This window comes from Cryptomeria japonica, chromosome 10 (genome assembly GCF_030272615.1).
Source record: "Cryptomeria japonica chromosome 10, Sugi_1.0, whole genome shotgun sequence".
Taxonomy (NCBI): Eukaryota; Viridiplantae; Streptophyta; class Pinopsida; order Cupressales; family Cupressaceae; genus Cryptomeria; species Cryptomeria japonica.
In genome coordinates this window covers 305,173,197-305,197,960 of record NC_081414.1, presented here as the reverse complement: position 1 = coordinate 305,197,960, position 24,764 = coordinate 305,173,197, and the positions used below count along the sequence as shown (strand labels likewise).

At 38.1% G+C, this 24,764-nt stretch overlaps 1 protein-coding gene across 3 annotated transcripts in view; it reads right to left on the bottom strand.

Moving 5' to 3' along the window:
* Window positions 1-24,764, bottom strand: part of LOC131078950 (uncharacterized) — a 105,433-nt gene that overhangs the window by 59,159 nt on the left and 21,510 nt on the right. For 2 of the 3 annotated variants that reach the window (XM_058016797.2, XM_058016798.2), the window contains one exon: window positions 1,420-1,570. In XM_058016797.2, coding sequence (XP_057872780.1) covers window positions 1,420-1,570 — 151 coding nt within the window. Of the gene's footprint in view, window positions 1-1,419; window positions 1,571-12,145; window positions 12,214-24,764 lie in introns of all 3 variants that reach the window. The other variant, XM_058016800.2, reaches the window with a different exon arrangement.

Here is a 24,764-nt window from a genome sequence, read left to right as displayed (position 1 = left end):
TTGACTACCAATACCTAAGGGTATCAATCAAGCATATAAAGAGTGATTGGTAATGAGTATCGGGTTTAATCATGAAGGCAGCAAATAGCTCATTATCCCTTAACTAGTCTCAATTCATGAAAGGGATGCGATTATGCTTAATCTCATATTATTTATGCACCATAACCACTTTGGTTATAATGCGAAGAGGCACAATTAAAGACAATAATGGTCAGCGATTAGGAAGAGACAAGGGACGTGTCTCTTAAGACACCTCATCCTATAATATATGAAGACAATCCCCATCATTTCCAAAGGGCATCAATTGAGTTTATATCTTATTCCTTCATCCAGTTTGGATCGCTCTCAAAGAGCAATTGCCGTAGGCACATAATCGGTTGCATTAGGAACAAAGTCATTGAAAAGAGAAGGCACCAATCTTGCATGATTTCATAGTCAAATCTGAAACAGCATAGTCATCTATTGTTGCAAGCATATAAGTATACATCAGGAACAGCAACGTATCACCACAGAGTTATACTAATATCTACACCTGCATATTTTTATCAGTGAATCAGACATAGCAGCAGTTCAAGGATGCACATTGCACATCTTCATCAGCATATCAGAAAGAGCAAGACCCTGTCATCTGCAATTCATAAGTAGCAGCAGACCTCTCCTTGTATGTGTAAAAGTATCTATTCAGACAGCAGTATCTAAGTATTGCAGATTACATTGAGTTTCCTTCCTTATTTATTCATATCTACATCTGAGATAACAAGTAATCATTGCACTAAGTGCAAGGCATTTCAATTCACTTTAGCATACATACAATTACATATAGCAGAGATAGCAAGTGATATTGTTTATTGTCATTTTACACACATTTATAGATTTAATACAAAATCAGATGTTGTAAGTTTAGAGAATTCAAGTGATTGTCCCACAATTTCTAATTAGCTTATAAGGGGACATTTCAAGTGGTTTCAGAACATTACATTTTGTCGTTATTTTGCATTGTTCCTAAAACGGGACATTACAGAAACAAAATATATAGTTTTGGGGTAGACTTTTTCACATAGTGAAAATGGAAAGATCTAAGCTTATCTTTGCAAATCTGGTTTTTAACCTATGCTATTGTCCCATGGAAGTTATGCATTATCTAGATAGGACCTAGGCTTCTAGAGAAAGCCATCATCTCCTCCTTCAGACAAAGTCCAATCAATGTCGGGGGTGGATCTCTAAACTCCTGATCTAGAAGAACAATAAATTAGATTGAATATTGCAGTTGGGGTTATTTCTGCACATGAATTTGGGTTGCTTGGTTTTCTACTTGCTTATCTCAATGACTTAATCATGACAAGGAAAACAACATAAAAGGATTAAAGATGAGCTAGACTCACGAACAAAAGACAGAAATAAAGAAGCATTAGCTTGAACCTTTTCCTGTAAACTGCTCTATTTTATTATTTTTGCTAGGTCGCAAGCTCCTCCATGCTCCTTCCACTATACCCATCATGTTTACATCATAAATTTGAGTTGCAGCCCATTTGAGAAAATGGACCTTGTTTGATTCCTCCGATGGCCAAATCTATAGATTGCACATAGACAGAAATATTGATCCATGGTCTTGCAATTCAAGAGATGTTTTTTTCTTTTTTATCCTTTTGCAATTAAAGGTTTGTTATAGTAAAACAAGTAACACTTACAAAATCATATAACTTCTTTCAGGCACTAAGAAGACACTTTAATTAATCAAAGATATTATTTTCAAAGCCATTTCAACAAGCAATACCCTTATAATAGCAGACAAGCATGGATCTTGTGTTTATAGTGTTGTTGGCTCGTTGTTATGGCTAAAGAACAATGAAAAGCAAAAATACACATAGAATCACTTCTACCTAAAGTCACCCTACAAAGTTATGTTAAAGTAAATCTAGTACTCTACTGCTTAAGCTTATTAAGGTCATATTCCTTTTGGTGTCTGAAGTCATATAATGAGGACGTGTCATGATCTAGTTCTATCCTCACCTAGGGTTTCCTTAGGGTTACTTTATTTAGCTTTTAGGTTTCCTTTATAAGAATTCATTATAACATTACTTCATTATTCTAATATTCAAAAAATCAATATGATTCCTCTTTTTGAACCACATACACCTCCAACGCCTAGTTTTTTCTTTGTGTGACAGGTGTTTGATTGCAAGTGATCTTTGAGAACGGTGGGGTTAAGGGATCAACTCCAACATGGTATCAGAGCCCCAAATCAGAAATTCCTTGTCTGTTTTCTGAGAGATCAGGTCTTGGGAGAATTTTGTGTACACTGTGGAGCCAAATAGACCTATGTCCAAACACAGAAATCAGAACCCTTGAAAGTTTTGCAGAAATTTTTTATGGGCATGAGATTCAAGCCACATTGATTCTTGTATTATTATATAGAACCTGTACAATTGTATGGATCCATACAGGTCATAAAATCATTGTGCAATCCCGTGGCCCCCCTATGGCTACAATTTTTCATGCAATCTAGTCTTTTCAGCATTTTTCTAATTCTGGCATATTTTTTGGATAATTTTTAGGTAATTTGACATTCGTTATTCTAAATCTAAAGGGGTTCTAGGCTTCATACTAGATCTCTATGTTTTTTGAGATTTTTTGCTCCCTTTGGCAGTGGATCTGCAATTTGCAGAAAAAAAATTTCTGGTTTGCACCATGGTTTGAGGGTTTCAGAAAAATTTTGCCTAGTGGTGGAGATTTCCCTAACAGCGCTTCTAATCTCTAGCTCATGTTTCCCCTTTTTGGCGGCCATATCCCCCTTCCTGCGACATCCTTTGTGGTTTCTACGGCTAGTAAATATACCAAAAAAAAAATTTGTTGAAGGATTTTGTGAGGCTTTGTTGGGTTTTTTGGGTCTTCTTAGTTGGTGGATTTCCCTCACCATCAAAGAATCTTCATTAGCGCCAGTTTAGTCAACCCTTTTTCAAATTGGCAAGGATGACACATTGTGTTTTCAGGTGTTTGTTTTTGGGCACTCATGCTATGTTTTTCTTGGGTAGCGACACTTGCTCTTTGTGTGGTTGTTTTTCCATCACCCTTCATTTTGGCGGCCTTTTCCTTCACATGTGTGGTAGTTGTTAACTTTTTTTGCAGCATTGTTTAAGTCGTCGGCCAGCAACAGAGTTCTTTTCAACAATCACATTCCCATCTCATTGCAAGTGTGTAACTCTTCTGACACTCGCATCCCTAACCTATAGGTTGCATGTTTTTAACTCCAGGCATTTTAAAAGATCTACTGGCTGATTTTATTGAATGGGCGGGCATTTTTAAATACATGCAAGCTTTCACATGCACACGTCTATTTTAACATGCATAGTGAGATCAACATTCGATGGCATTTTTCCTTGGAGGGACAAGAATTTTTTGTTTAGACGAACAAGCTTCTTTTGGTGAATGAGTGTAGTTTTTTTGTGGCATTTGAAACTTTGGTGACCAGAGCTTTTTCCATCCCAAATGCTATGGGTTTCAGCTAGTAGTTGTGCCAGCGGGTTGTATTTTTTTGGCATTCTAAAGATTAAATTTAACATCGTGTGTTTAAAATTCCACCAACGGCCTATTTTCCTTGTTGTAAAAATCCATCATTCCCTTGTCAATTTCTTATCCAACAGTTTGTTTTTTTGGTGCCTTGATATTTCCCAATCAGCAACGACTTTTGTGCTCCCACCATCCTTTGTCTTAATTTTCAGGGCATTTTTTTTAATTTGGTAGGCCTTTTTTCATGTGAACCTAACATTGCTTTAACATTCTTGATGCCCCACATCTTTCTCATGGTGGGATAATTCCAAAATAATTGGTGTTTTCTAACACATGCATTGTCAACCTCCTGACAAATATTTCATTCAGCTTCATGATTTTTGGAGTTTTTCAAGCTTCCACTATTTCCCAGAGAAACCAACAATTTTTGGTGAGTTTACTTTTTTTGTCACTTTCTTGGACCCGTCAGTTTTTTTTCGTCATTTTGGGCACATTTTGGCATTTTTTTTACCTCTCAATATTTTTCCAACAATTGGGTTTTTTTCCCAACACGGTACCATTTTCTGGCTATCCACATATTTTAAGCATCTTCTCCACTTCACGGTAAATTTTTGTGTTTTCCCGAACTTTTTTCAACAACCAAGTAGCTTTTCCAATGCAATGGTTCTTTTCCAATGATCTAGGAATATTCCAGTCCACCACTAGTGGCCCTTTGATCCCTTCATCTTGCTTAAAGGGGGGATTTGTTTCTTTTTGCCATAACTTGGGTGTATGGTGTTGGTTTTTCGCAAACAAGATATTGTTGGAAAATTGGTTCCACACTATTTCCAATAGTCCAAATGGTTTTCTAGTTTTTTGTTGCTGGTATATTGTATCACCTATTAAAGTTAGATGTGTAGTTTTCACTCTTGAGCTGGTATCAATTTCCATTTCCTTTGCTTTTCATTATTCTTGCAGCATTGGAAAGCTCTCTTGAAGCTTTTCTAGGCTATCCATGCATTTTTTCCAGATTTTGCCCCAGGCACATTTAATTCAGCTTTTTGTGTTTTCACATTTTGGTTGATTACTTGGTTGTTTTGGCTCCTGCAATCATTTAGTTTGCATGGGATGACTTCATTAGGCTATTCTAAATGTATTTCCAGTGTTTTGTCCTATTTGGGTATCTTAGGGATCTTTTGAATGCACTTTTTCATTTGTAGACACACTAAAATAAAGTGACACTACTGTGCATGCTTTTGGCGATTTCACACATCCTGTGGTGTCTATCTTGTACTCGCACTATATTATCAAGTGCCATGGGGGGCTGTTCTAGTGCCTTAGTTTTGCCATCACACCTTTCTCAAGTGAGTGTCCCTTCCACAACAACACGAATCGTAGTGATTCTAGCATCATGCATGTGTGCCTTAGTTGGCAAACCCTTTTTTAGTTGCAGGTACTTCCATGTGCACGTTCAGATGTTTCTTCTCCTTCACGCATTACTTGGTGACACATAATTTCAATGGACCTGTCCTGCCTCTCCCTTGTCAGCATTGTGGGGGGGGCAGGTTCTACTATTGGTGCTAGTGCTTCCTTGGTTTCGTTTTGGAGTGAGCTATGTATCTAGTTTTTGTTCCTATGTACTAAGCAGATACAATAACTGGTTACCCATGCATTTCAGTGAGATGAAGCACTTACCATATAGACACTCTTCTGTTCCTATCTTGTGGAGGCAACCTTCCATTCTCAATTGTTCAATGTTCTTCAAACTATTGTTACTTGTATTTTCAACTTGCAATTTACTCTTGCATTGTTTAAATAGTGTCGTTGGGGTCACTCATATAGATTCATGCACCATCTATATCTTTGACTGTCAAATGTTTGCCTTTGTTTGCCATTTGTTCTTTGTTCAAGTAGTGTCGTTGGGGGCACTCATGCAGATTGTTGTCTTCTTGATCATGATCATCATCCTAATTCAAAGGAGGTTCTTCATTTCCAGTACTATAGCAATCATCATTCGACAGTTGTCTGCAGCTTCTTTGTGCTTCAGAGGAGGTTCTTCATGTTCCTATTCTTTTGGGGACATTGTTTTGGAGGCTTCGTAATCCTTCATCTTGTATTTCTCTCTTTTGGAGAGGAGTTTTTTTCCCATGTGGTTTTCTCCTTTCCTTCAATTGTGAGAGATCTTTTCATTTGTTCAAGGGTACCTTGTCAAGCCTTTAGTTGCTTGGACCCATCCTTTATATTTTATGCATTCACATTTAGAGGTTTTAGCTACTCCCTAAGTTGCACTTCAGGGGGGGTGTTAGAGTAGTCTAGTACTCTCGTGCTTTAGCTTACTTAGGTCATGTTCCTTTCAATGTCTCAAGTCATATGATGAGGACACATGTCATGATCTAGTTCCATCCACACTTAGGGTTTCCTTAGGGTTGTTTTATTTAGCTTTTAAGTTTCCTTTATGAGGATTCATTGTAAAACTATTTCATTATTCAGATATTCAAATAATCAATATGATTCATCTTTTTGAATCACTTCGGCCTCCATAGCCTAGTTTTCTCTGTGTGTGATAAGTGTTCGATTGCAATTATCTTCAAGAGTTGTAGGGTTGAGGGATAAACTCCAACAGAAAATGCTTGGAATTTTCCAACAAAAATGACAAACAATATTGAATGGACGAAGACCATCCAAGAAGCCCTACAAAAAAGCATTCATCCTCTATTGACCTATCAGCCAAAACATACTGACCTTACGTATATTGATATGGTAAAGATGTTTCAGTTCACATATCCAAAACAGTAGTTTATACATATATATCAAGGAATCAACGACTCTTAAGCCTTACAATACCCATGAGTACCTCTCCAACAGTTATGTTAGATAACTTTAAAACCTAGAGAAGCTTTCCAGCACAATCAGGCAATGCAGAGATCTAATTCCTGCTCAAGTCAAAACCATTAACACTCTCATATCGATAAAGAATTTTGCAGGGATTGTTTTTACATGCATTTTCATAAAATGATCAAGTCCAGATAAGTCTTAGAGAACATGTACGAAGAAACTGTGGCATGACATCACCATAGCCTATACTTTTCGGGGGGAACTACAAAAATCAACACTACTTTTCTTGGAATAGGATTTTCTGAAGGCCTCCTCAACAACTAAAGCACATTTATTTTCTTGAGATAGATACACAGCCAACTCAAGAAACAAATCACGAACCCTGAAATGGTTCTTTAGTTGATAAACTCTAAATAAGTTGTCTAGTCTCTTTTCCTATTCCTCCCATATACCTCAAACAAGCAAAGATAGGTCAATTCTAAAAATATTCATCCAATATCCCACTGGTCTTTTTTCTTCTGAAATTCCTTTCAGGAGATTTACAAGGAGATTACTCTATTTTCTCATCCTCAGGGAAGAAACAGAAATAAGCAAAACAAGCTTTATAATGTGCAGGCAAGAAATTACAACTCAATTTGAGAAATTCCGTGGTACCATTGAAAGTAGATACAGGTTTAAACTGGCTAAATTTGAAGTCTTGATCCCTCCAGAGTGTGGGGCCTGCCAGAGATGCTGCTGTTGTCTTGATGGCTAACAGCAGCTTTCCACATTCGTTTACAATATTGTGAGCTATACTCAAAAGGTGCTCCAGTGATCTATTTCCTCACACTTTGAAAAGCCATAAATACAAAACAGTTTCCAACCATCTTAGTTAGAGAAATATTCCATCTCATAAATTTCAGCCTCCAGATTTCTGCAAATTTCTTTACCTCTAGTTGTAATCACAATTTTGCAGTTACTCCCAATTCTGAGATCAATTCTCTGTATCAGTTTGTTCTGCATAATGAGACCCCATACATCATCATGACAAGGGACTTCTTTTCTTCCAGCTGGCAATGAATCAATTCTGCTGCTCATACTATTCAGCAAGCTTTGATTGCATATATATGGTGTTGTTTAGCAGTTGTTGTTAAAGCACAATGAAAAGTGAAAAGATATGTTGAATCACAAATCTTTCTAAATCCCCAACTCAAAGCTATGCCATGAATCTTACAACAAAAATGATTAAAAATACAATGTCACTTGAAGATGACTGGCATAGCCACATTAGCACTGAACAATGTCACTGCTTCAGCACCTTGAAGGCACACTGCTGTGCAGATGCCCACTCAAAGGAAGCTTTCATGCACAAAATTTATTTCAGCGGCCATGAAATGTATGAGAATCCTAGAATGAGCTTATTGTAGATATTGTAAAACCAAGAAAACTCCTGAGATCCAGAAGATTGTGCACAGTTTAGGTGATTTTCATTTACTTAGATTCTTTCCAATATATACATGTATACCGGCGTGGTTGATGATGTAGCCCAGACACTAGATCTGCACGACACCAAATGTAAAATTGCTTAAATTGGTTAACAACTTGTGCTAGCACCTCGCACAATGTTTCTAAGACACATGCTACATGCTCAACGTGCTCCACCCAAGTCTTACTAAAGTTTAAATCATCATCAACGCAGACAATGACAAAGGAGTTGATGAAGGTGCATGAATATTGCTAATGTATTGGTCAACCAAAACACCCAGCCAACCATTCATACAATTCTTTGTTTTGAATGTGGACTTCCAAACATCTTCGAAATGAGCAAGATTCTAATGCTAAGCAAATTTAATATCAATAATAGTTATGTAATGTGTGCCTCAGAGCTGGCCTCAAAGATTGTCAATGCATGCCTAGTGGATAACTGATTTCTGTATTATCTTGTCGAGTGTGTGATAGTGAATGCATAAGCACCAAAAGCCATCTTTATTTGGTCTTAGAACTATCTACTTCTACAAGCAGAAGAGTTTGGTCATATCTTTCCTTGATCAATGAACTGCTAGATCTAGCGCTGAATCTTGTCATTCTCCCAAATGAATTTTTCATGAAACAAATTATTCAAAAGTGTAGATCCTGGAACAAGGTTGACTTGATGCTTTCACATAGTGCATTGGGACATGTTTTTGTTCTTCAAAGACATCCCCATACTATTGGAATAAGTTGTGAAGTAATTCTTGCAGCATCATGCTGACACTTGGAAGTTGGAACAATACCCATGTATGTTCATTATGGCGTTATGTCAAAGGACCATAAGCAACACAAACTTTTGCATGTAGGATATAAATTTGTGGCATTGCTTGGATGATACCAAAGTGACTTTGATCTTCAAGAGGAAATCCAAGATGTTGTAGATGGTATCATTGACTTTGACAGACCAGCAATGTGGTTTAAGAACTATAAGTATTGTGGCAACCATAGACGTATGTCTCGTCAACTAGAATGTCATATACCTCCAATGGCATTATGTCATACGTGATTGTATTGCACGTGTAATTAATTTCACATTTGAATATCAATTCCTTACTAAAGGTGCCCCAATAAATTAGGCTAAGGACATGCATCAAACATACATGCTTGATTATATATTGCACAACAATGTTCGTTTGACTCCCACAATCAAAAACGACATGAAAGGATTGGTCGTTGATCCTATGCATGGATTGGAGAGGTATTCTCTTTCCTTCAAGATGTCAATGATAAAGGTGCTAACACTCATACAAGTACCATCCAAATTGCTTTCTTTTGCTTGAGTTGAGCCTAATGTATACTATGAGATTGATAGTTGTTGACTGCAACATTCATAATTGTTGTGGGAGTGGAACTTGCACCAGTTATTCCCTTACTTCTTGCCTTTGTCTAATGTCAACAAACTTATCAATCTATGTTGGAGGCTACTTAGATATTCTTGGTATGGAATTTTTGACTTCTATACTTGAGGACTTGGCCTATCAAGCTTAAGCTGACTCATGTGCAACGATGTATGAAGAGTTGATCTTCATCTTAGCCTTGGCTTCAATCTTGGAGGCGTGGCAAGATGCTTACCTCAATATATCAAGGATGAGAAATTCCATTGTTGGTGCAAATAGAAGTTAAGTCCACTGATGTACGTTAGCACCTTATCTACTTTGTATCATGAACTCGCAAATGTGTAAGGAAGTCATGTAGCTTCTTTGTATCACCTTGCACCTATTGAGTCTACCTTTGGCACAACTACTATAATTTCATGTACTTGTCCTCATAGTGATTTAAAGGATACCACTCTTCATAGATAGTGCTTACATTTTGAATTTGTGCTTGCATTGAGCATTGTGTTGACCACCAATATGAGATCTATGTGGTAATCTCCAGAATGGCAAGGTGATCTTAACAATTAATAAGCCATTCACAAAGATCTAGGTCTTGCATACACCTAAAAATAACTTTTCTGACATAAGGGTAGGTGCATTAACCTCCCAAATCAAGATGGAAGTGGGTTGTCTTATGTATTTGTCGAGAAGTGGTTATTGATTGCTTGTGGCCCTTCCCTTAGGTCCCCTCCTTTTTACCTCATTTGTTCCTCAACCCTCATATCCATATTACCCTCCTCCATGTCATCCTCAACACCCTTTGATGTCCCCCTATCTAACAAACATTATTGGCTGAGTTGGTAATATTTATTTCGCCTCCTATCTTTTGTGCATCATTGGCTAGGACATTGTCAATTAGTCCAATGATGTGGAGTCAATGATGTTCTATCTACCGCTTGTCCATTGGCGATGTATATTTACCTTGCCTAACCAATATTTCCAGTCAAGACAACGATGTATTGTAACATTGGTCAAGCTAATGATGTTGGCTATTTTTGGAAATGAACTTTGGGGATTGTAACCCTATTTAAAGTGATCCATCCTTAGAGGTTTAAAGGAAGGAGTACTTAAGCAAAGGAACATAGTAGCCAAGAAAAGATCTTTGAAGATTTGTGGATAGAGATTTCACCTCTAATGTATGTTAAGTCTATAGAGTACATAACTATAGTCTACTAGCATTTCAGCTTTACACCTTGTCTTCACCTTCAAGCACCTCTCCCAAGTGCTTAAGCCTAGGGGGAGGTTAATATACCTACAAAATGATCTTCGATAAGCATCTCTAACCCTATAATGTTGATCCCAAAAAGAGTATCTCTAGTAATTCCACTTGCAAGTTTGAAATACATACCGAAGGTATAGGCTCCAAATTGCTTGCAAGGATGGGATTATGATGAAAGAAAACTTGCCAACAATGGCCAAGGATTACTTAAAACCCATCATGGTTAAGGAAAGACCACCATTTGAGGTTCATGGCTATGCAAGCATGGAGATTGGCAAAATCTCTAAGAGGTCTTCACTAGGCACAATTCAAGGACAAATCATGAGAAGTAAATATTCCCCTAGTATTGTTTTTGTAAAGCCTAAAAATGATTCCATATGTTTTCTGCACATAAGCAGCAAATCTAAGCAAGAAGAGAGCAAAACCAATTCAAGAGGGCAAAGAAGATAAAAAGAAATGGGTAGATTGCACTCCACCTACTTCACCACTAGCCAAACCTAAGGAGGTAGAATAGGATGTGAGTAAACATGATACAAGAGTGCATCTTTTGTTTCATTTTCAAGATAAATGGACATGTTGCACAAAACTGTAGGTTTCTAGTTCCTTGCACTAGTTGTCAAAGAAGTAACAATTGTAGAGTGATGTGCATAGCTAACACCACTAAGGTGCATATGTTATACCACTAGTCTACTAGTGGAAGCAATTGCACCCATATCTCTTGTTTATCCGAAGCAAAACATTGGAGATATCCCCACAAGCACTTGTTGACCACCTCACTTTGTCCATCTGATTGGAGATAACATGACAAGCTACGAGCCAACTAAGTGCCCAGACATGAGAATAATTGAGTCCAAAAATTAATTGTAAATTTTGGATCACAATCACTTAATATTATTTTTGGGGTCCCATGCAATTTCTGAATGGTATCCATAAATTTTGTTGCTACAGTACTTGCTACAAATGGGTGTGACAAACCACAAAAATGTGCATATTTGGTGAATCGGTCCACCACAACCATAATGACATTTTTACCTTCCAACCTAGGCAACCCCATGATGGTATACATGGATACCACTTCCTACCTCTAGCCTGGAATGGTAAGAGTTGCAGAAGCCCCAAAGTTCTAATTGTCTCCCCTTTATTTTGTTGGCAAACCATCATCCATTCTACTACAAATAGAATTATGTATCCCCCTCGAGCCCATCCAAAAGAAATCTTGCCTGATTTTATGATAAGTCTTCAAGAATCGTAGGTGTGCACCTACTAAAGAAGCATATAGGGTTAAATTCTTGCATAAGTACAACATGTCCTTCTATCATAGAGTATTTCCTTTCCATAAAAAATCTAACACAATTGAATCTTGCTGGAGTTTTTTAATGAGTTTGAGTATCGTTCTCCTTCTCCCGTCTTCTCATGCTTCATTTACCCACTTTGCCTACAATATGGAGATAGCATACAATAGTGACTGTGATTTCATCCCTCCTAGATAGAGCATCAGCCAAAACATTCTCTTTTCCTTTCTTATGTATGAACTCTAAAACATATCCCAATGTGACGAATTTTTGTTCTTCAAATGACAACCTTTGTTCTAAGAAGCATTTGAGACTATCATGATCTGTCTTTCTCTTAAAGCATCCTCCCGTTAGAGAAGCTCTCTAGTTGACTACATGCAAGATAGTCATCATATATTTCTCATAACTTGGCTTCAACAAATTCTTACCTTTGAGTTGGCGACTCTCAAATGCTTTAGGTCTTCCCTCTTGCATGAGTACTGCTCCTATGCCATGCCTGAAAACATCACATCCACAAAGAATGTTTTAGAAAAATTTGGGGTAGCTAGAACTAGAGTTCTGCATATGGCTTCCTTTAACTTCTCAAATGCACTAGTAGCTACTTCATTCCACTAAAAAGAATCCTTCATCAACAAAGTTGTGAGAAGTGATGCTGTGCTACCATAATTCTTTACAAATCAACAAAAAAGACTAGAAAACCCTAATAAATCCCCTAGGTTCTTGAGGGTCCTAGGCATTTTCCATTCTAATATTGCCTTCATCTTGTGAGGATCCACTTTGACTCCATCATGTGAAACAATATGACCTAGGTACTCTAATTTTTTAACTCCAAAAACACACTTAGATTACCAATGCTATTCAAGAATGTCCAAAACTTGATTCATGTTGCAAGTGTTCCTCCCAAGTTTTGCTATATATTAAGATGTCTTCAAAAAATACCAAAACAAATTTCAATAAAAATGGCCTAAACACAAACTTCGAATTGTAGATGGCACATTTATGAGGCCAAAATGTTAATGTTTATATCAGATTTGAATATAGGATCTTTTAAATCTTATTAATGCAATTTCCACTTCTTATATCAATATAAGGATTCCTTTGTATATCAATTAATTTAACATGAACTGTTGTACAATAATCAATTAAAACTGATATTAATCTTATTGCAAATTTACATGATGATGGAATCGATTAATATATTAAATTTCCAACAACAAATGGCCTGCAACATTCAGGGAGGCAGTCGATATTGTTTCTGCACTGTAATTATTCTGTACGTCCACAATACGATTGTCTCCCTCCTTATATAGGGAGAGAGACATGCCTTCATAGAGACATGCCTTCATAGAGGCATACCTCTACGTGGATCATGTCCACGTAGAGACATGTCTCTCGGCCGTGTAAGAACACGTCGATACGTAATGTAATGTAGTCGAAAAATTATTAGTAACCAATTTGCATTTGTTACATTGTTAATATGATTTGCTAAACGCACATAATCTGATCGATAGTAAATATCAATAAGCATATGATTAAATGTTATTTGATACAATCAAATTAATTATATGTGTATATTTAATAATGTATGGTTATACATTATTAAATATATACATATGATTAATTCATAATCATATTTCAATTTTAATATTTAAGCAAGAATCTTATTAAATACATAATGCAAATAATGGATTAATACATGTAGAGGATAGATATCAAATGCTTAAGGCCAATAGGCCAATTAAGCATTTGATTTCATCGATTAGAATTATCTGACCGAAGCTACAAAACATTAACACTCCTTCTTAGCTAGGGAGGATTAATTCTATCCAGAACATAGTAGATCCAATAATATCACCTCACCGTGATATCTGAGAGATATGGCATGTACACAAATATCAAGTCACATGATATTTGCCATGACTCTCATATATATATATATATATATATATATATATATATATATATATATATACTATGATATGTGCACTGGCATCACGTCACATGATACCTATCATAGGGATATAAATCATGGCATATCCATGAATATTACGTCACATGATATCCACCATGATTATCTCAACTATTATGGTTATCCATTGATATCAAGTCTCATGATACCCACCATAATATCTACAGAGATGCTAACTATCATGACATGTTCATAGATATCAAGTCTCATGATATCCAGCATGATAGTGATGTTAAATATATTAGAATAATATCTTTCTCTTTGTGTTATTAATGGTCATTTAAGTTGTTTCTAATTTTGCCTCTAGTTAACGATTGTTTCTTTTAGAAACATCATCTTTGTAACTCTATTTAAAGGAGCTTTGTCTCCTTGATTAATTGAACAACATCGATTCTTTGAAATCCATATGCTTTTGCATCTATATTATGGTATCAGAGCCTTGGTTAATTTCGAAATAATTTTTCAATTTAACAGTTTTTTTTGAAAAATTTCTTTGTTTATTCGAAATTGCTACTTTGGCAGTTCGTTTTGGCTGCAGCTACTAGGGTTTTCTGGCTATTTTCTGCCCTCTCCTGCATTTCGCGCAACTACGGGACACGATTTTTTTCCCGCCTGCAAATTTTTTCAGCCATTTTTGGACAGAAATCTGCATTTTCGGCTAGGGTTTCGACCCTCCAGATTCAGTCGAAAAAAATTTCTGAGCACAGATTTGTGGTGGGTTTTTCGAGATCTCAATTGGGTCGTCAGAATTTTTTGGGTGCCTCCATTTTCGAGCCAGCGGATCCAGATTCCGACAGCAGATTCTTTCTGGGTTTTTCGCAAGGATTTTTGGGTTGTCTTCGGATTTTTCTAGGCCAACCGAAATTTTTTTCTTGAAATTCGTGCCCGTCGTACTTCATTTTTTGAAGTTTGTACCTGCATCTGCCTCTGTTTCTACATTGGGATTCGAATTTTTTGAATTTCATGCCAACGCCTCTTCTCAGTTTTTTTGTTTTCCATGCATTGGGAAATGTGCAAGATGGCGTCATTGACCAACTTGATGTTGGAAGGCAGTCAAGTTTTGTGCACTTAGCATCTTCTTAGTACCTTGTTTTTCATGCCTCGAAAAGCATGAAGATGGCTTATTGGTATTGATGTTTGTTTCGGTTTTTAATATTTTTTTACCTAAAAAAATTCTGATGGGTTTTAATAATTTTGTCCTAAAAAATTATCTATGGGTTTTTAAATATTTTATCCTTGTAAAAAAAAAATCATGGGAGGGTTTATGATTTTTTCCTCAAAAATTGTACTTTGCTGCAGTCTGTTTTTAGTCACACCTGGAGTTGTGCGAACATCTACACTAGTCTCTTATTTGCAGTCTATTTTCGGGCATCTTGCTCATCTGCAATAGTTTGGAGGGTTTGCCGATTTTTTCCTCAAAATCGTGACAACTGTTCTTGGTGTGTCTCTAGTTACAGGTAGGAACAGTTCTCCAACATCAGGTTGGACGGTTGGTGTTGTTTTGGGTATCTCCAGAAGTTCTGCAGTTTCTGGGAGGGTTGGTGGCAGACTCATCTCAAGTGGCAGAGTTAGTGGCAGGCTCTTGTCTTCTGTTGCAGCGTGTTTTGAGAAGAAGGGGGCAACCTTCTCTGTTATTTCTCTTGGTAGTTAGAACGATGACCATTAAGGGAGGGTATTAGAATAATATCTTTCTCTCTGTGTTATTAATGATCATTTAAGTTGTTTCTAATTTCGCCTCTAGTTAACGATTGTTTCTTTTAGAAACATCGTCTTTGTAACTCTATTTAAAGGAGCTTTGTCTCCTTGATTAATTGAACAACATCGATTCTTTGAAATCCATATGCTTTTGCATCTGTATTAAAATATTGCAAAGTCGTCACTTTACAATATCAACCATATACAAGTGTTCATTTTGAAAAATCGTCATCTTTCAAAAATGTTCACAAGGCCCAAGCAGTCATCGAGTCTCACACATGACAAAGGGTTTACACATTAAACACCTTTTAGTACAACAGAATTTAAATTATTTAGATTTTATTCTCAAATTAACTTATATTTCCAACCATACCAAGTTTATCCCGGAAGTGCTCAACCTTTGTCGTGGATAGAGGTTTGGTGAGAATGTCTACAGTCTGTTCGCCTGTACTAACATACTTCAGCTAAATCACATTCCTTTCAACCATGTCTCTAACATAGTGATAAGGAATCTCAATGTGTTTAGACCTGTCATGAAACACTGGATTTACTGAAAGCTTTATACAACTCTGGTTGTCGCAATGGATGATAGTAGGATTCAAAGGTTGTCTAAACAACCCCACAAGGAGTTTCCTTAGCCATACTGCTCCCATGGAAGCTGCAATGTACTCGGCTTCTGTAGAACTCTGTGCTACTGAGGATTGTTTCCTACTGATCCAAGAAATCATAGCTGATTCTAGGCTAAAACAGCACCCTGATGTGCTCTTCCTGTCTACCAACTTCCAGCCCAATCTGAATCAATGTAACCATGAAGATCTAGATCAACATTAGTATATTTAAGACCATACCCAATAGTACCACGTAGGTATCTCAGAATATGCTTCACTACAACCATATGTATCTCCTTTGGTTCACACATAAATTGACTAAGTGCATTAACTGAATAACAAATGTCAGGCCTGGTGTTAACCAAATACATTAGGGACCCAATAATTTGCCTGTATAAGGTAGGATCTGCAAATTCTGATTCTGTTGTTGCTTCCTTTAATTTGTGCAAGTTTGTTTCCATAGGAGTAGACATAGGTTTGCATTCCATCATTCCAAATCTTTTCAAAATGTCAATAGTGTATTTTCCTTGATTTAGAATGATGCGATCTACTTGTTGCCAAACTTCTAAACCAAGGAAATAATGTAAAAGACCCAAGTCCTTCATGTCAAACTCTGAAGCAAGGTCTTGCTTACATTTGGTAATTAGGTGATCTTCTCCTGTAATTAATAAGTCATCAACATATAAAATGAGAATCAACATTTCACCATTTATTACCTTGAAGTACAAATTCGGATCTGCACCATTCTTGAAGAAGTTTAAGCCCAGAAGATATTTATCTATTCTTTCATACCAAGCTTGAGGGGCCTGTTTGAGCCCATATAAGGCTTTCTTCAACTTGCATACATATGCATCATTTCCATGTATGACAAACCCTTCAGGCTGCTCTAAGTATACTTCTTCTATTATCGCATTCAGAAAAGTTGTCTTCACATCCATCTGATGAATCTTCCATCCTTAAGATGCAGCAATGGCAATGACAGCTCTAACAGAAGTATATCTGGCAATTGGGGCAAAAGTCTCTTCATAGTCAATCCCTTCCTTCTGAGAGAAACCTTTGGCTACAAATCGTGCTTTGTATTTCTCAATGCTGCCATATGGCAATCCCTTCCTTCTGAGAGAAACCTCTGGCTACAAATCGTGCTTTGTATTTCTCAATGTTGCCATCTAGCGCATGTTTGATTTTGAAAAGCCATTTTGAGGATACTACTGATTTGTCTTTAGGTCGGGGCACAATGTCCCAAACATCATTCTCAATTATGGATTGATACTCTTCTGTCATAGCATCCTTCCATACTTGATTTTCAATGGCCTCCTTGACACTGGAAGGCTCTGATTTGATGATCTCACTCATCAAGGCAACATTGCTGGAAAACCTGTGAGGTCTTTTGCTTTCCTTGAAGGTCCCTTGTGGTGCTACATAGTCTTTAGCTTCTTGAATCATTTTTCTTGCCCAAAGTGGCCTTTTTCGATTCATATGAGTACCTCTAGTTTCATTTGCAAGATCCATGAGTTCATTTTGTCCTTCATTTTCTATTACTTCTTGAGTCTCCCTCTAAATCTCAGGAGCAAGATCCTCTTCCATGTTTAGAGGAGATTCTAGGTCTTCTAACTCTTGAGTACTTCTAGATTTTCTAAAAGCAATATCTTCCTCAAATATAACATCTCTACTTAACTCAATTTGTCTTTGTCCAGGTATATAGATTTTGTAGGCTTCAGATATTTCACTATAACCTACAAATATGCCTTTTTTGCCTGAGAGTTCTAATTTGGATCTTTTCTCTTTAGTTATATGAATATAGACTGGGCATCCAAAGATTCTTAGGTGAATTATATCAGGTTTAACTCCAGTGAAGGTTTCTTCAGGGGTTTTGTCATCTAGGAGAGAGTGAGGACTTCTATTTTGTACATATACAGCAGTACTAGAGGCTTCAACCTGTTGTGACCATTTCACACATCGCCCCATTAAAATGGGGACCCCCTCTTTTTGCTTTTGTTTTGCTTGTTCTTCTCTCCGCTTTTAGGATTTTGAGTAAGTGAGTGAGTCGTCTGGACTAGGGTTAAGCCTTAGGAGTTGCCTTTTGATATTTTCAAGCCGAGTCCAGTCTAATTTTGAATGATTATTAAGCATCCTCACGGAGATTGCAATTTTGAAATAGCTTGAGTCTGTCAGGAAGTTGAGTATGTCTCAGGATGGGTCAAGTTAGGATTTTGAGGGCAAATTCAAGTTAGGTCTAGGGGTTAGCATTTTAATGATGGAATTATTCATTTTGTCTGGGCAAACTCTAACCAAATTTTGGAAGCAAGGTAACCGATTCCTGGACTTGAAGATGACTTAGCCCTGCATGATGAAGTGATTTGAAGACCTAAATTTTTGATACTTTGGCTTATAAGGGCAAAATCGCTCCTGTCCCTCTCTCAGGGACCAGGGCGAAATTAATATTTTGTGCATCTTGGTTATTGACTTGTCTTAATTGTTTTGTGCAGGGTCGCCAGGGGATATGATCAAACGTGAATCGAAGGTTTTGAAGATTTTGAGGACTCAAAATGACAAGTTTTTAAAGTTTAAGACCAAATCGCTCCTGTCCCTCACTGAAGGACCAGGGCGAAATGGTTTTCTTAGATCATTTTGGGCCTTGGTTGATCGAACTAAAGCATCAAGGACGCGAGGAAAGATGAAATGAGCATGAAGGAGTATCCAGACTTTGTCGTTGGCAACAAAAGATTGAACTTTTGGCCCAGCAAGGACAAATCGCTCCTGTCCCTCACCCAGGGACCAAAGCGATTTTCTTCAAACACACCTTCTTAGACATTTTTTTGGATTTGGACTTTTGTTCATAGCTTGCAAAATGATGATATCTTTCTCAGCAAAGGAAGTTTGAGATGAAAATTGTAAAGACTTGACCTTAAGGACCAAAGGCGCTCCTGTCCTTCACTGAAGGACCGGAGCTTGATTTTCAAATTTGCACTGTCCTTGCAGGACCAAGACAATTTTTTGATTGGAAGAGATCAAGGAGGGCATGTTTTGTCCATTGAATATAATTTGAGTAGTCGACAACCAAGGAAATATACCAAGTTGCAAAAAGGCGCTCCTGTCCCTTGCTGAAGGTCCAAAGCGATTTTCTAAAAAGTGCAATTTTCTTACAAGGACGAAGTAGTTTTGTGATTGAAACGAATGAAAGAAGGTATTTTTAGCCCGTTGAAGATAGTTTGGAAGCCTAACAAAGGACGAATAGGCTTGGATTTGCAAAATCGCTCCTGTCCCTCACTGAAGGACCGGAGCTTGAATTCCAAGTTTGCCTTATCCTTGCAAGATTTAAATGATTTCGCGATTTGAGAAGGACAAGGAAAGTATGTTTTGCTCATTGAATATAACTTGAATGGACCACAATGGAGAAAATCGATCCAAATTGGCTAAGGCGCTCCTGTCCCTCTCTCAGGGACCAAGGCGATTTTAAAGGAAGCTCCTGTCCCTCACCCAGGGACCAGAGCGATTTTCCCTCAAGACAAGTTTCTGGCCAAGGTAAAGCGCGTTTTTCGTTTGAGAGGAGTAAAGGAAGGCATAATCGCTCCATTGAAGATAATTTTGAAAGATTGCAAAGCACAAGTGGAGTCCAAATTGGCCAAGGCGCTCCTGTCCCTCTCCCAGGGACCAGGGCGAAAAATGCATTATAAAGTCTTCCCTTCCAAATTTGGTCGAATCCAAGCCAAGGCACATGATGGCGATGATATTTGGAATGCTTCAAAGAAGAACGAAGTTACAAAAAACCACAAAACTTGATGAAATGGGCTAAGGCGCTCCTGTCCCTCACCAAGGGACTAGAGCGAAATTTTCAAATTTGCCTTATTGCCTAACATTTTGGAGTGTTACTTTCGTTTGCAAGACTCAAGATGGATTAAGCAATGACGTTTTCGCCTTGAAGGCAATTGGAAGTTGACACGATCAAGGGTTTGTACCAAGAACTAAATGGCGCTCTTGTCCTTCACTCAAGGACCAAGGCGATTTTCACAAAAACAATCATTCCCTTCCAAAGCCACACCAAAGCAAGGTTGTACAAAGTCAAAAATGTCTTTCGAACGGCGATGAACAAGGAACCAACCCTAAAAAATTGACTAACTTAAGCACAAATACAAAATCGCTCCTGTCCTTCACTGAAGGACCAAGGCGAATATCCTTGGAAGAGCTCATTTGGTATTGGAGAAACGAGTTTGGCATGCATAAAACAAACAAGGAAGATCATTGATTGCCCTGCAACATGAATTGGCGATTGGAAAAGACAAGAACCAAGAGCAAAAGGTGGATCGCTCCTGTCCCTCACCAAGGGACTAGGGCGAAAATGTTTTAAGATACACTCCTTCCATAGATGGAATAAATCAAACTCAAGATTCCAAGCGAAAAGGCCATTTTGGACGTCCAGGATAAGACTTTGAACGTGAAAAGCGAGAAATACAAGGCTAAAATGCATGGGCACTCCTGTCCCTCTCCCAAGGACCAGAGCGATGTTGTTGATGTCCCAAATATCTCCCATGCTTAGACGCCAAATTTTTTGAATTGCATTAAATGCTAAATCCGCTAAAACTTTGGAATATATTTTAATTAAAATGGGCATTTAATGAGTTCGCATAAGGCATTTAATAATTAATTTAGCCTTTTAAAAAATCGAAATTTTAATTACAAAGGCATTTAAATTAATTATTATTAAATTAAATTAAAAAAGAGAGCGCTTGGGATGTTATTTTAATAAAGGTCGGCCTCCTCTTTTATTTATTTTTTATTTATTTTAGGCTTATTTTTCAAGTCGGCCTATGGGCAATTGCAATGCATGAGCGCCTATATAAGGGAGGTATTTTGAAACATTTTGATCCATCATTCAATCATTGTTTAAATGCGATTTGGAGAAGCAATAGAAGGAGCGAAATCTCATCCAAGGAGAAGTGCAAATTTTGAACCAAGGAGGAGTGCGAATTTTGTTAGAGGTGGGGCGAGTTTTCCTCAAGGCATTGAAGACCCACAAGGTGGTGAAGTTGATGAAGGAGGTGCATTTGCTAGAAGACTTCGATCTTCATTTTGCCTAGCGAATTTCTTAATTTTTGCATCTTTTTTTAGAGCTAGTTCTCAAAGAGAGGTATGGTGAAGATCTTCCTAGCCCAATTTTGAAATTTTGAAATTTTGAATTTCCAATTGCATAATCGTATTTAGGAAATGATAATTCAAAGATTTATCATGAAGTTTCCTAAATTTAAAGCTTAAATCCAATCTATATTTCTACATTCCAAGGTATATTGCTCATTATGAAATGTTGTGTAGGTGTCAAGATGGCGACCCCAAAGGCAGGAGCATCCACCAGTCGTCCAGCCCTCATGAAGGAAGATCAAAGGAATGAAGAAATGGAGACCAAGATCGTGTCAAAATGGAGCAACATTGGAGATACCAGCTTGGGAAACTTCAGTGTGAAGAAGTTTCGAGAGGTCCCTTATATTGGAAAGCCATCACCTGTCGCAAGGAGAATAATTGAAAGTGGCATTATCAAGGCGGTCGGCTTCCCTCCAGCAATCCAGTGCCATGAGCTGATGATCGAGTGTGCCCGCCATTACGACCCACAGTCAAGATCGATCGTGTCCAAGGAAGGAAACACTTTGGCTTATCTTTCAGATGAGGCTATCAGTGAAGCTCTTCATCTACCAGAACATAAAGATATGATTTACAAAAGCTTGGAAGGAGCTAGATCCATGTACGAGGATGATCCAGACACTTGCTTGAGCATCATCAACAAGAATTGGTTACTCAAAAGTCGTCCTCGCCTAAGCAAGATTCCCAACACACCACATAGGATTGACTTCCAGGAGGAGTACAGAGATTTGATAACCTTACTTAATCGAGTTACAGGGGCTCCTCAAGCCTTCTATTTTGAGAAGTGGATGTTCTTCTTCATCCAAGTGATAGTTCAAGGAAAAGGAACAATTCATTGGGCTAGAATTATTAGCCATTGCTTGGACGTGCAGTTGAGAAGACTGAAGGCTACTAAATCCTTCCACATGAGCTCGTACATCATGTATGCCTTGATCAAGAGTTTTGAATATGCAGGACTACCCCACAGAGGAGTGATTGGAAGAGGACCTGGAGAAGTCAGAGTTTGTGACTCTTATGTTCATTTGCATCATCCACCAGGAAGTAACTACAAGTTAATCAATGATACCTTCACAATGAACATCACCAGGACACTGCAAGGCGGGATTCATAATCGGCTATCTCAGGAGGCACAAGAACTTGTAAAGAGGTATGGTGCCTGGTTTATCCAATTCCAGAAGTTTACATATATTAGAGTTCATGGGTGTCCTTCACCTCCATATATGTTGCCAAGATATCCGACAAACAGGATAGTACTACTTGAGGTGACTAGGCAGTTGGCAGCTTATGCGAAGGCATTCAGACACAGGCATGGAAATGGGATTCCTGTACCTATCATACTAGGGAATTCAGTTGAGGTATGTCCTAATGCTCTAGCTTTAGATGAAGCGGAAAGAGAGTTGGCCTTATATTCATTTTCATTCTTTTCATTGAGGGAGAGTTTTGATCCTTATGGGTATATAGAAGAGACAGTTGGTAGAAAATACAAGCATGAATGTCAGGTAGAGGACTTTTGGATGAATCTCTCAGATGATTTAGAAGTGAAAAGAAAGATGCATTCCATATTGCCTTTGGATTTCATTCGGAAATGCAAAGTTTACAGAGTGGCCGATCAAGCTCAGGACAGTGGCAGGCACCTCCAGTCATCCTATGATAGAGAGGACAAGGCAGTAAAGATAGATTGGAATGAACCTGAGGTTGTGGACTTAAAAGCTTTGATGGCCCCAGTTTTGTCCTGTACTCGCAGATGGGTTGATGTGCAACATCAAAAGTTGAGAGAGCAAAACATACCTATGACTTTTACTTTGGAGGAAAGGTCGGCAGAAGGAGCAAGCGCAAGTGAAGGCCATCCTCATCCTAGAAGCACAAGCGAAGGCAATCCTCACCCCAGAAGCGTAAGTGAAGGCAATCCTCATCCTAGAGGTGCGAAGAGGAAGGAAAGACCTGAGAAAAGAGAATCTTCCAAGAAGAAGCAAGAAGCCAATCAAGATTGCTCATCTGGCACATCTTCTCGACAAGAGAAGAGGACACTTGAAGTGGAGGAATCTATGGAATCAATGGTTCAGAATGATAAACATGGAGAAGGACAGGCATCTCAACGTTCATCAAGTCCATCTCCCCAGGTCAATGAGCTACATGAAGACAAGAATGATGATGAAGCGATGTCTCCTCTCCGGAAAGAAGAGCCACTACCTAAAGAAATACAAGTTAGAGAGACAAGGTCTGCCATTCCAGATTGGTTGAAGGAGAGACTAACAAGGGTGATTGTGATCGAAGATGAAGATAATGTAATTGATTTAGAAAGCCTTGTTGGAAATTCTCAGGAAGTGACAGAAAGAAGGAAGGCTACCAAGATGTCCAAGATGATCAGGGATGAGACAGGATCCAAGAAGTTGCAGATAGCTACACCGGCAGTGGACAAGTACGAGGGTGAAATCCTTGCAGAAGAATATGATGTAGAAACCATTGAGCTTGGTCCACTCACAGCCGAGCAGACACTAGATGAGGCCACTGATTCATTTGAGGCACTTAAAGACAAGCCTAGAGAAGAAATGGAAAAGAATAGAAAACTTGAGAGAGAGAGAGGTGCTTGGAGAGGCTACTTTAGCCACCTCAGTCAGCCTTTGGGACGTCAGGATCCAGCAGTATCTCCTGTGCAAGCACTTCCCCTTGAATCAGTTGGTGAAGCAGAGAAAGTTAAGAGCTTGGTCCAGCTTATGAGCTCTTGGATTGACAAATCCCATACAGTTGCCATTGAGTTTGCAACAAGAATGATGTAGACCATTCATCGGGCTATCCAGGTCCTTGAGATCATCCACAACCTAATGATAACAGTAGCCGCCTTTGCTCATACTAAAGATGTTATCATTCCTGTTCTTCAAGTAATCAGGCAAACACCAAGGAAGACCTTAGCACAAGAAAAGATAATGGATGGAGGAGCTCATAATTTACTCCAGTGGTCAACCTTACTCCAGATGAAGGAAGTTCTTTTTGAGGACACCAGCGCCAAATGCAACCAAGTGGAGGAGGTCATCCATCCAATCCAAGACAAGGTGTTTGGGGTTTAATGTACTATCCTTGGCAAAAGGATCGAAGTTGAGATAGATGTGGATCTTCAAGAGTTGGAAGAAAGGGTCAAGGTCATCTTTTGCAAAGATGAGAATGTTATCACAGATGAGCAAAGGGATCAAATGCTTGCTACTATGCTCCTGATTGAGAAAATCAAGGAACTCGAACCTGAATGGGACGCAGCTCTTCTCAAGGCCTTTGATCAGATTATTCACTTGGAGGAATGAATGAGGAATCTTCCCGAGATTCCTATTGCTGAGATTGAGGGAATCGTGTCCAGATTCATTGCATATGCTAAAAAGGAGCATTGGAAAGGGAATAAGGTTCTAGAAGAGAGGTTGTTGTAGATGATGTGGCACCTTAATTATCATTGGTCTATGTTTCCTAGATTTTTGTGCCAATTAAATATTTGGCTATGCATTTAATATTGTTCAATAAAAAGGGAACTTTTGTAATCAAACCCTAATTAGGGTTTAGGTGTCAGAATCTCAGCCGTTGATCTTCTTTTGATCTGGGCCGTTCATTGTAATTGAGGATGCTATATATACCCTCATTCATTTTTATTTTGTAATTAGAAAT